General features: G+C 45.2%; 1 protein-coding gene across 1 annotated transcript in view; it reads left to right on the top strand.

Moving 5' to 3' along the window:
• The window catches only part of IDH1 (isocitrate dehydrogenase (NADP(+)) 1, cytosolic), a 34,818-nt gene extending 23,430 nt beyond the window's left edge, over positions 1-11,388 (top strand). Inside the window, exons 6-9 of the mRNA XM_019554257.1 lie at positions 1,064-1,215; positions 2,383-2,523; positions 3,582-3,744; positions 10,444-11,388. Of these exons, the coding sequence (XP_019409802.1) occupies positions 1,064-1,215; positions 2,383-2,523; positions 3,582-3,744; positions 10,444-10,537 (550 nt within the window). The 3' untranslated portion in view covers positions 10,538-11,388. The remainder of the gene's footprint in view (positions 1-1,063; positions 1,216-2,382; positions 2,524-3,581; positions 3,745-10,443) is intronic.
• The last annotated feature ends 1,694 nt before the right edge of the window (positions 11,389-13,082 follow it).

Genomic DNA, 13,082 nt, shown 5'->3' with positions numbered 1-13,082 from the left:
GGCAAGGCCCCAGGTTGGGGCAGAGACGGGGTGCGAGGCGCGCGGTGTCGGCCCTAGAGAGGGCAAGGCCCCAGAGCGGGGCAGAGCAAGCGAGGTAGCGAGTCAGACCCTAGGGGTGCCGGGATTAGGGCGGCGATAATGAGCCAGACCCTAGGGCGCCGGTAGCAAGCCAGACCCAGGGGGCGCCAGCGATTAGCCGGACGCTGGCAAGAACCCGGCCCAAGGGGGCCAGTATTGGGGGCGGCGGTGGTAAGCCGGACCCAGGGGGCGCCAGCAATTAGCCGGATGCCGGCGAGAACCCGGCCCAAGGGCACCGGCATCAGGGCGGTGGTAACGAGCCGGCCCAAGGGCGCCGGTATTAGGCGGCGGTAGCGAGCCGGACCCAGGGGGCGCCAGCGATTAGCTGAGCGCCGACGAGACAGGAGCCTGGCCCAAGGGGGCACCAGGTGGGCGAGGAGCCCAGGGGCCCGAGAGAGAGAACAAGGGCACCCAAGGGGCGAGGGACTATACAAACGTCCCCCAGAACAGCTGCGAGGCTTGGGGCATGCTGAAGGGGAGGTTTGGAGGCACGCATAGCCCTTAAGGCGGGGCGCATATAGACCCCCATTTAGGAGTAGGGGCAGGAACATCAGTACCGTCAACTGGGGAACAGAGGCAGCCTCCCATACATCTTATTGGTCATCAAAGTCGTGGCGGGCGAGATTCTGAGGGTGCTAAGTTCACCCTAACATGACGGTAGGGGGCGCTAGGGAGTTCACGGCTGTCCCTAGGCCCCAGGCCCTCACACCAGGGTACATGTCATCCTTACATGCAAACATCATAAACAAGCTACCTGTAAAAATCAAAAAGCCACCTATAAAAGAAAAACCACGTAGTAAAATGTTTACAGACCTACCACATAGCAATCTTGAAGGCATCTCAACTTCACCATCCTTGTTTATTCTCCTCTCTTTGTCTGCTTCCTTATGCAATTTATGGGACTTCTCTTTGCTTACACAAAACATGCACCAGAACAAAAATTATCAGGAGCTGCAATAGTGGGTTTTTTTCCCTTTTCTTCCAGAGAATACAGGTCTCAGTTTGAAGCCCAGAAGATCTGGTATGAGCATAGGCTCATTGATGACATGGTGGCCCAAGCCCTAAAATCTGAGGGAGGCTTCATCTGGGCCTGCAAGAACTATGATGGTGATGTGCAGTCTGACTCTGTTGCACAAGGTATGAGCTATTTCTCTTCCAGTACATTGCTAGGATTAGCCCTGTACCCATCTTATACTCTGTACATCCTGCTGCCTTCCTGTTTTTATTCAAGAGGTGCATCTTATATCTACAGACAGCTTGTTGGTATGTTGTAGAGTAGACTCTGCAGGATTTCATATATGCCAGAAAATCCAAGTGAGACTCAAGGATGGCTTTAAAAAGTGAATCAGAATTGGCGTTCTGTTTAGATTTCTCTAGAACAGCAATGTCAAGCTTGCCTCATGCCCTGAGCTGAATCCAGACTGGGGGGCTCTTTGGAGGCCAGATCCAGCCCAAGGCACAAGGCAGTTTCAACCAGAGGCACGTAGTAGTGGCTTTGGCTCTGACACAGGCATGGGGCACACTGGCAGCAACAGGCCCATTAAGGAAGCTGGTCAGATAAGTAGGTAGTCTGTTTCCAGTTCTGGGCAACCACCCAGTCTTAATGGCATATGGTTTACCTCCCCACTGGGCCTACTTCTAACACCCACCACCTCCCTCACCAGCGCATGGGTTTAGAGCTTTAGTTAGCCCACCCTCACAGAGTCTTTCGGTGCTTCCTAAGCCCACATTGCTTCTGCCCCAGGCAGAATCCACAACTGTTCCTCTCTCCCTTTCAGAGGGTTGTCAGTAGCCTCCCCAACACCCCTACAGCTATCCCATGTCTTGTAGTACAATTAAGCAAAAAAACCTGCCTTCATAACACAAAACCTAGTCTCTCAAGTCTATCCTTTCAGGGTGCCTTCCCCCTGTCTGGGCTCTCTCACTGCCTCAGTGGTCCTCTTAGGAGCTCTTTCTGTCTTTGTGATCAGAATCAGACTGCTCAGTGAGCTCCAAGAGCTTATTTTAAATTATGGCTATCCCTTCCAGTCAATATGCAAATCAGTTTGGCTCTTAAAAGCCTTGCTCCCATCTTCCCACATCTACAGTAATGGGGTCGGGGACTTGTTACAAGTTCCACTTTTTTACAACTTCACGTGCTCCTACCACAAGAAAAGGGAGGAATGACAGCCCAACTATAAAACAGTATGGGACTTTTTTTTTTTCCCCTGTAGTTTTGTTTCTCCTTATCTGTCCTTGTGGCTTGTCAAAATGATGCAGCATCAGGGAGTTCAAAGGAAACAACTTTTTTCTTATTATCTGCAGGCTATGGCTCCCTGGGTATGATGACCAGTGTGCTGATTTGCCCAGATGGCAAGACAGTAGAAGCAGAAGCTGCTCATGGAACAGTTACTCGTCATTATCGCCTGCACCAGAAAGGTCAAGAAACTTCCACCAATCCCATTGGTAAGACAGCTTGTGCTTTTCTGAATGGTCTCTACCTCTGAAAGACTCAATGCCAGTTGTCTTGTGTCTACAAGTTCCTACACTGCAGGGTAACATATGTGCTAGTTGTAAAGTGGTTGCACCTAGTGTCAGTGTGCTTCTGTGGACTCAGATGTATACAGATAATCCTGTTGCCCATGTGCCAGGTGGGGAGGAGACACTGGGGAGTGCCCGGAGTGCACTGGTGCTCTGTTAATTTGGACAGCAGCATTAAAGCAGCCAGAACCCTTAGTGTAGGCACAGTTCTCCCAGCAGGGGAGAATCTTTTGCCATTAGTTACACAGCCTCCCAGAATAAAAGCTTTCCTGGGAAAAGGCCTCTCCTCCCAGGAGAGCTTCATCCACCCCTTGGGTTTTGCTAGCAGAGCCATGTCGGCTCTAGGCTGTGAATTTTTGGACACAGCTCTGCCAGCAGCATTTTGCAGTGTAGACAAGGGCTGGAACTGGGCAAAGAGCAATGGACTATACAGTCCAAGCTATGGAATGTTCCCTCATTCCCATATAATACTACACTAGTGGCCTCGTGTGGTTTTTTCCCTTTCCAAATAAAAGTGCAAACAAGCATGGTATAAAATTATGATATAAAACATCATCTGCAACTACATAATAGTGCTCCCCCGTAAGATGTTGTAATACTTGCCAAGATTTAGTCTGATCGTTTGGGAGAGTGGAGTAGTTAATTTCACGTGACTTCATTATTGCTCTGTTTCTTGTGTGCCACAAAGAATAGCAAAATAGATACTGTTTCTTAAAAAGAAACATTTATTAAGAAAGCTACATGAGGTACAAAAACTATAGGAGGAATTGGCTTATATACTTTCACCTTCCCACACCAGATGTTGATGGGAAACTCAGCTTTTTTTTAATTAACGTTAATCAATCTTCCATTTCCTAATTGGGCAACAAAGCACTTGTTTGTATTTCATTGTGACCACATAGAAAATTGCAGCTCTGTTTCATTGTTTCTCTAGTATATTGTCTCTCTCTCTCTCTCTCTCTCTCTCTCTCTTTCTCTCTTAGCCTCCATTTTTGCGTGGACTAGAGGACTAGCTCACAGAGCTAAACTGGATAAAAATACTGACCTCAAGAACTTTGCCACTGCCTTGGAAGAGGTCTGTGTAGAGACTATAGAAGCTGGTTTCATGACAAAGGATCTAGCCGCCTGCATTAAAGGCTTGCCTAAGTAAGTACATGAGTATGCTGAAACCTAGCTGTGGCACTGCTCTTACCTACTGTAGGATAGTGATCTATTTGAAATGTAACTTTTTAGTAGGATTTACGTTGCAGTAACATCTAGGAATCCCAGTCACAGACCAGGACCCAGCAGTGCTCTGCAGTGTATAGACATCTAATAAGACAGCTATAGCCTTAAAGGGTGCTTATACACATGCTCTGACATGTTCTAATTAGAACACGTCAGAGCAATCTGCTCTGCATTCTAATTAGAATGACCTAGCATTGCTGCAGCATTGCATATATAAGTCCCTGTGGGTTTAAAAATGGCCACTGAGGTGCTTTAACTAAAGCTTCTTTAATGATCTTTTAATTGAAGTGTGCCATGGGGGCTTAATACACGTGATGCTGCAGCATTTTAATTAGAGCGGCTCTCTGGAAACCGCTCTAATTAAAACACCCCCACCCCCGAGCACACACAGGCACTCAAAATATCTCAGGTTCTGAGTTGACCCATCCATACCATCTTGCCAAATAGTGTTGGGATGCAGGTTAACTAAAGCTGACTTAGGTTTGGCTAACCAAAGTCAGGCAGGTTAACCAGTCTTTGAAACTGTGACAGTTGTTACATTTAAACTCATATTTATTAAATACAGTGTTTTAAACTCGTACCTCAGGTTTACAGAAAATCCATCAACTAATCCATTTCTCACCGCTTGCCCTTAACTTGCCCTTCTATGGAAAACAGGATCACTTACTGGGAGCATTTGGATGATCTTGCAAACAAAAAGAAGCTGCATATATAGATAAAAGAAAATGGGGCAAGTAAAACAAAGCCAACCAGACCTCTTGCTCACTTCCCAGCCTACACATAACAGTACAGAATTAATGCATTCAGTTTAATTTGAGTTGAGCATTAACTTTTTCCATAAGTAACTCAAGAGAAACTTGCACAATGCTGTTGTAGGCAAATTGTACACTCTTGCATTTTCCATATCTGTTGAAATATCTAGACCAAGTGTTTAGTCTTTTTTTTCCCCTTCCTTTCTTTAAACTGATGCAAATCAGACCCAGATTTGCAATTCTTCCAAGGATGGGTGAGAGCTACCTCAGGGGAGCATGTTAGTTTACTGACAAATCAGTCGGTTAATGCCTAACTTACCAAAAGTGGCATTTGTGTGTGCATATGTATGTATAACAGCCAAAGATCCAGTTAGTATGTATGAAGGGGTGTGTGCACATGTTTGCATGCAACTGTCAGAGATCCAGATAGTGTGTGCGTATATGCAAAAGATCCAGTTAGCATATGTGTGCATGTGTAACTGTCAAAGATCCAGTTAGCCCAGGGGCGGGCAAAATCCAGCCTGCTGAATCTAACCTGCAGCACCCATGAGCTAATTGTATCCTGCCCGGCCCTTCTGCCTGCAAGGGTGGGAGCGAGGTGCCCACATATACACGCACCCCAACATAATCTGTTGCTCCTTGCTCCCACACTCATGGGCAGAAGGGCATCCAGGACTAAGCTTCCAGGCAAGGCTGCTGCCCCTGCAACCACTGGGGTACCTGCTTGGCTTCCCCGGTGTCCTGCTCACTCTGGGCCACAGGTAGGGAAGCAGCAGTGGTAGAGAGAGCTGCAGCTGAGTGGGAGGGGAGAGAATGGGGTTGGGGCTGGTGGCTGCATTCACACTCAGGGGGGGCAGCAGCAGCACAAAGCTGGTGAGGGGCACCCTTTCACATTGTGCACAGCCTTGCCAATAGCAGCAGCAGCAGCAACAGGCAGGGAGGGCTCAAGGCACATGTACCTGGCACAGGCACTGCCACCTGGCGGCGTGTAGCATGCAGCTCCAGCCAGTGCTGCACACGGGGTGAGGAGCACAGCCCAGCCGGGCCGCTCCTCTTGCCAGGCATTCCTGCTACATACGTGCAGCTCCCACACTTGCATGCCTCTGGAGGAAGCCCCATGCTAGAGTTGGCTGCCTTCCCTACCCCCTGCTGTGCAGGTACTTGGGACACTGGGGAAGTAGGGGCTTCTTCCAGTGGAGTCCTGGGACCTGCATGGCAGGGGCTGAGGAAGACCAGGTGGCTCCAGTGCAGGGATTCATATGGTGGTGCGCAAGTGTGGGACCTGCACATGCACACTGGGGAGCCCTTGCGATGGAGGTGACCTGGCTGGGCTTCTTACCCCTGTGTGCAGCGCTAGCCAGAGCTGCATACTTACAGGCAGCAGCACCTGCACTGGGCACAAGGGCCCTCACCTTGGGCCTGCTGGCAGAGGCTGCGCACCATGGATGGAATGTGGGGGGGGGGGTCCTTGCACCCCACGCTCATACCTTGACCCCATATACCCTCTTGTCCTCCCCACACACACACACAGAGTAACACTCCCCCACACTGCACCACATGCACGCACACGCATGCTCTCCCCTTTCGCTCCCTACACTGCCAAAGATCCAGTTAGCATATGGGGGGGCGAGGGGGTGTGTGTGTGTGTGTGTAACTGCCAATGATCCAGTTAATGTGCATGTGTAACTAGTCCTCGTTTTGACCATGAACTGCATGTGACTGGAGGGCTTCTGGCAATGTGGTGGGACTACTTGTGGTGGGGTAGCTCCTCTAAAATACCACAACCTCCAGAGTAAGGTAAACTTAGGGTACCTCAGAACCCTAGCCACCACTGCTTTGTGGGTGTTCCTTGGATGGAGAAGGCTAAGGGACATCACCCTGACAAACACGCCCTCACTGAGGTGTTGGGCAGTCAGCAACAACTTTATTCTCTTGTGCTGGCAGAAACTACAACCATCGAGGCACTGAATGTCTGGACTTGGTCTGGCCTTCAGACTCTGTCTCAGTGGTCTAAAGATGGGTGGTAGGCCTAGGGCAGCCGCTACACCTTCATACTCTTGCCTAGGGATACACACTGAAGGTCTTGGTGTGATCTGTATTGGCCAGAATGACAGAGTGACTCGCATGCTAGCATGTTTGGTCTCTGACCCTGGTTCGATTCAGGCTTATGGGAAAACAGCACTACTAAATTATGAATTGGTTAGACTCAGAATTGACGTTGCTGCATTATCAGAAACTCAGCTCTCAGATACAGGTTCTATCCAAGAGAATAATTACACCATGTTCTGGCATGGGAAACCAGGAAGAGAAAGGAGTGAGCAGGGACTAGGCTTTGCTATTAGAAACAGCTTATTGTCCTTCTGTGAAGCCCCATTGCTGTATCTGTTCAACTTGTGATGCTTGGAGTGCATACACAGAATGGCTTCTTTGCGTTATTTAGTGCCTGTGTGTCTACTCTTCAAGCTAGCAATGAAGACAAGAATGTTTTCTACTAGCAACTTGAAGAAATTGAGACAACTCCTAGAAACGAGGCCTTTATAATACTTGGTGACTTTATTGGAAGAGTTGGATGTAGTTTTATAAATTGGCCTGGTATTCTGAACAAACACAGAATTGGTAATAAAAATGAAGATGGCCAGTGAGTGTTAATACTTTGTTCAAGGCAATCTATGCATTACCAACACCTACGTTGCTGGGAAAATCACAAGACAGACATTGTAGAAACATCCAAGATCAAGGCACAGGTACCAAGTAGATTTAGTACTAACCAGGCATAACTACCTGAAACAAATCCTGTGTACAAGGTCTTGTCACATTGCTGTGATACTGATCATGCTTTAATATGCTGCAAAGTTAACATGTGTCAAAAAGATCCACCATAGCAAAACTACCAGTCATCCTCAAATAAACATCAGCCAAAATAAAGTTATAATAAAACATAAACTATTCAGTGAAGAAGTTATTGTGAAAGCAAGTTTACCTAACAACTCGACCACCCTAGTTTGGGAAAGCTCAAAAGCTAAACATGTACAATGCTGCTATAACAGCATTTGGCAAAAAATGCAAAAAAAATGCAGGCTGGTTTGAAGAGTACTCTGAAACCCTTCTGCCACCAGTTGAGAACAAAAAGACAGTGCTAACCAACTATAAGGAATCGACCAACACCATAACCCTAGAAAGTTTGAGAACAGCTTGAAGAGAAATGCAGAAGGAGGCTAAGAGGTGTGCCCAAAATTTTTGGCTGAATCTGTGAAGATATTCAGAAAGCAGCTAATGCAAGTGATAGCTTTGGAACGCACAAAGACATTAAATGAGCAATTGGTCCAGTCAAGAAGACAACAGCTCCTCTGCAAGTCTTAGACAGAAATGCTATTGCTGACAAACAAAAACAACTTCAACATTGGATTGAACACTGCAATTTACATACTCCAGTATGACTGAAATCAAACACGAGAAGCTTGAAGGATTACCACAGTTTGAAGTTAGGATGGATTTAGATGATGAGCTTACATTAGAAGATCTCCTGAAAGCCATTAAAACAATTTCTAGGAAAAAGGCATCCAGCAATAACTGTTTGCCTGCTGAAATATATAAATGTGCCAACAATGATGAAAGCACCATGAAATTATACTGCTCTGTTGGAAGTTGGGGTCATATCACTCTAGCCAAATATCTGTCTAGCCTCCTCTTGAAGACCCCCAAGGTAGGAGAGAGCACCACCTCACTTGGGTGCCCGTTCCGGAGCCTAGCAGCCCTAACTGCTAAGTATTGTCTCCTGATGTCCAGCTTGAACCTTCTCTCTAATGAGGTTCTTTGACATCCACTCTCTCTGCCCCAGCAGGAGGGGCTTGATGCCTTTGACATCAACAATGGAGTAAAATGGGGGGGGTGTCTTAACCTCTGTGCTTTTTAATATCTGTCTTTCATTCCTGCTTCATGCATTCAAGGCCATCATCGCTGTCATTTTATTTTCAAACCAGACTAGATGGAGACTTGTTCAACATTGCAAGGTTTAGAGTGAACTGAAGAGGAAAAACTGGTTCTGAGAGATTTCCTGTTTGTGGATGATGTGGCCTTGGCTGCCCAGTGAATCTTCTGTGCAAAATCTCTTGCAATTAGTCTCAGGAAGACTGGTCAGATACCAAAGGGTGAAAGAACCAATGAGATCACTCTGGAGGATAAATCTCTTGGTGTTGACAGTCTTGCTACTTGGGTTCTATGATCAGTAGGAATCTGACCTTCAGACTAAACTGACTAACAAAACTGGAAAAGCAGATAAAAATTTTGGGCTGTTATAGAAACTTGCATGGAATAACAGCAAACTATCACCTAAAGTGAAGATGCCAATCTATGAGACTTTTGTACTGTCATTCCTGCTTTATGGTTCAGAAATGCAGACTGTTATGCTAGGCATGTCAAAAGGCTGAAAAGCCTCCACGTGAGTTGATTGCATAAGATCCTGAAAATAAAGTGGGATGAGAGAATACTAAACAGAGGTATTGGAGTGCGCAGGACTGACACACTTAGAAACCACTGTCAAGAAGAGGCGATTGTGATGGATCAGTCATGTCAGGAGAATGAGAGAAGGCTTTTCTCAAGAATATTTTGTACAGTGAGATCCAAGACTGCTGTAGAAAGCAGGGTGGCTCTGTATGGTGGTACCACAATGTATACAAAAATTATACAAGTCATTCAGCATCAATGTAGAAAGCTGGGAGGAGTGCAAAGAATTCCATTCCATCCGTTCCATTCAGTCTAAAGCGGAGGTCAGCAACCTTTTTCTGGTGGCCAGCTAAAATGATCCAGCTAGGTTCTGAGGCAGGCTAGTACGAAGACCCAGTCACTACAGCCACCACTCTGCCCAGCCACCAAAGCCAGATCCAGTGACTCTGCAAGCCAGTTCTGGCCTACAGGCCATATGGGCTGTCAACCCCGGTCTAATATTAAAATGAATAGACTGTTCAGGACTATTGGTTTGAATCAATGCAGGCCTTCAAGTTTTTTGAGTCTAGAGGTAAAGTAGATAAAAGTACTTGCATTTAAAGTTTTAGACAATGCCCTCTGTGCTCTAGGGATCTAAAAAGTCCAGGTCATTTTTCATAGATTTACCCTTAGCCTTTTTGCTGATGCTCTGCACAATATGTAGTTATCTGCTTGCTTCATCCACCCAGTGGTCACTGCTTTCAGTACATTTCTGCCTGGATATCTTATGTGAAATGTTCTCTGATCCTTCTCTAGGAAATATAATATGCTGCATATCTTTTTTCCTCTTGGAAAATTACATCTTCTAGACTCTAGAGACTTTAGTTGGTTGCTTTTGGATTTTATTTTAAATGACTCATGAAGATAGACACAACCAATCTATTAATTAGCAGTGAAGTCTACCTTTTGTGCAGAGGGCTGCATTTCACAGGCTCTGCTTAAAACCTCTTGAAGTGCCTTTCCACAGAAGTAAACATTACCTTTACATTAGAGGTGCACAATTAGACCAGTGGGCAGCTTCAATTCTTTTAATAAAGCAATTTATTAAATGAAAAGAGATCTGAAAAGTCAAACAACAAAGCCTGGTTACGCAGCAGTTCATTAATGGGTACATGCATGCTTGAGTTTCCTGTTTGCAAATACACCAAGAGCTTATCTTATCAGAGCAGATCCCCCTTGGATCCACTGGAAAGTGGCCCTCATAAGCAGCCTTCATTAAATTTAAACATATCTAAGTAAATCAGCATTCAAAGCAGCTGCAGAAAGTGGCCTAACTCTAAGTTTGCACTACATTTATCTTACATTTTGCTGCCTGGTTGCATTAAGGTGCTTTATTTATTTATGTATTTATTTATCTCTCTTTCTCCCCCCCCCCACCTTCTAGTGTGACACGTTCTGACTACCTGAGCACGTTTGAGTTCATGGACAAGCTTGCTGAAAACTTGAAACTGAAACTAGCCTCTACAGCGAAACTCTAAGGTCCTGCCTTGAGAAGAGCTCCACAACAAAGCTTGTTCTCTTTTTGGGAACTGGTTTATACTCTGTGTAACATTTCAAACCTCTAGAAGAAATCAACATTAGAAAATTTTTTAATGAAACTTAAACTTGTGTCTTTTAACTTTTAGACTGCCTGGATGGCTCTATTTGGCCAGCCAAATGAATGCAGTAGGGCATCTAAAGCATTCCTAGCAGGCTAGAAGTTCCTTTTTTTCATGATTTTTCTTTCACTGTTGCCTCTTCTCTCATCCGTCTCACTTCCAGACCAAAAAATGTTGTGTTAAACAACTGGTTAAATAAGAAGTTAATGCACAACAGACCGCAGAAACTGGAAAAGTTCTTACTGCTCCAGCACCATGCACTGACTGACTGAACAACCTCACTGGCTTGTAGCAGCTATAGAGTAAACCCCTTCCTGTTGGTCTTATTGTATTTGTTGATGACAGCCAGGGCACAGTAGCCTGGTAATGAAGGGTTCCTTAAATCAGGGCTATAGCTTTGATGAGAGCACCTAATGAACATAGTCTTCTCAGTTCTGCATCAGTCAGAAGTCTGATAAAGCTATAATGCAGTCTGTGTAGGTGCAGGCCCAGTATTTGGTTTATACCCTTTTTCTTCTGTCGAGTACAAGAATTGTTACCTCTGGTAGTTCCTGTGTGTTTCACTCGAGTTGTTTTCTCCCTGTACCCAATTTATTTTCTACTCATTCTCCATTGTCATTGTGACTCTGATATTCAGCATTATGATTTACTGTGGAACACTATCCATCCATTGTTGAGTTTTTTATTTTGGAAGGTTTTTTAGTACAAACTAAAATACAACCAGAACAAATGTCCGACTGTGTCTGTTCTTGTGTGTGAGCATGAGGGGTAGGAATCATCAATGTTAGTGGCATCGCTGCATTCTGCTTATTGAAGTCTGCCTCAGCATTAAGTAAGAGCTGGAATTAAGGTTATTTCATAGCCATTTTAAATGAGATGTTTTATTAATAACAGTGTTTGCCTATTATAAACTGTCCTTTTTTAGTTTAATGGAAATTGTAAAAAATGTCATCTTATTGCAAGAAAAATTACTGGAGACTAATCCATGCAGTATTGACCTGGAGAAGCAGTAATATGAAACAGTATTCCAGCTGCTACTTACTTTCTGTAATGCCTTTTTTTTCTACAGAAGGAATGGAGCACACTATCTAGATTTCCCTAAGGATTAGGTTAATACTAGCTGTTGAGGTGTGAAGTTGCTGACTGTGTGCATTGAACATTCAGCCAATTAAAGAAATGCAGAAAAATTAAGACAACCATTTTAAAGCTAAGTCCCCCAATTCCTGCTTAGCTTATGACCAAGTAAGGAGTTAGCAGCTCAGATCCCATCTCAAGTCACAGCAGTGTCAAGTTAAACACTGTCTAAATTAAAAACATAACATTCCTGGCAGACTTACCTTGCAACAACCCAATCAATTAAGGAAGGCAGGTAAGCTGTGGAATTCAAGGCATGTTAGCACTTAGGCCCTATAGGCTTAGGCTCAAACTCATTATGCCTTTACCCCCTGGAGTTTGCCATGATTAGGGGAAAATCTTAAAATTATATAGCAGGTTACGTTCAGTAGACCTACATACATTGCTGTGATATTAGGGGTCTCTGTTGCCACTCATGTCACCACATAGGTGGGGCAGAGTTGACCAGGGTAGCCATTCCTTTAGCTTCCAACAGAAGGGGAGGACCCCTCCTACTGTGTAAAACAAAAGGCTATTCCCCCTGCTTCTTCAAAAAGGAGGCTCCCTACTATTGTCACTCCTGGTGAGGGGATGGACCTACAAAGGTGCCAAGCATATGCTTTTATCAACCTCTGTTACACCTGTAGACACCCAGCTCTTCTGAAAACAGTCCCAGGTAACTCAAACTTACTGGTGCACCTAGAGTAGAAAAGTAAAGCAAAACTCAAGAGCATTGTGTCTCTAAAGCCAGCAGAATCACCCAAAACCACAGGGGCCACCTTCACCACTGTGGCTGTTTTCACTGCAAGTTTAAATAGTAGGACTAGTACCCAGTATGCAAAACTATACTTGAATTACTAATGCCTAGTCAATACTACACTCACCTGTGTGAATGGCTAGGTCTTCTGGAGGCATATTCCACAATTCTGTGCACTGAAATAACATCAAGCAGCTCAATGCAATTTGCCTGGTCAAGTGTTGGAGAAGTTTGCTATCCTTTATGGTTGCACAGAATAATGGGAAGACACTGGAAAAAGAGCAACATTTACCTGGTGCTAGCCTGTACCCACTTAGGTATGTTTGGGTACATGTGTGATGGTTCTCTAGTGCCTAAGTTGACAGGGAATTCTGGGAGAACTTAACTGTTTCTGAACTCAAGGGGAATTGAGGAAAAGTGTGGAGGAGTATCAGTACTAAAAGTTGTTTAGCCTGCACCCAACACTAAGAAGGGGTGAGTTAAAATCTCGGTGGATGCAACCTCCAGGCCAATGCACAGCTCAAACACATCAAACCACTTTGGCCAGGAAAGAGT

The sequence above is a fragment of the Crocodylus porosus genome, unplaced genomic scaffold (genome assembly GCF_001723895.1).
Source record: "Crocodylus porosus isolate Cpor-Errol unplaced genomic scaffold, CroPor_comp1, whole genome shotgun sequence".
Classification (NCBI taxonomy): Eukaryota; Metazoa; Chordata; order Crocodylia; family Crocodylidae; genus Crocodylus; species Crocodylus porosus.
This window is presented reverse-complemented; position numbering and strand designations above follow the sequence as displayed.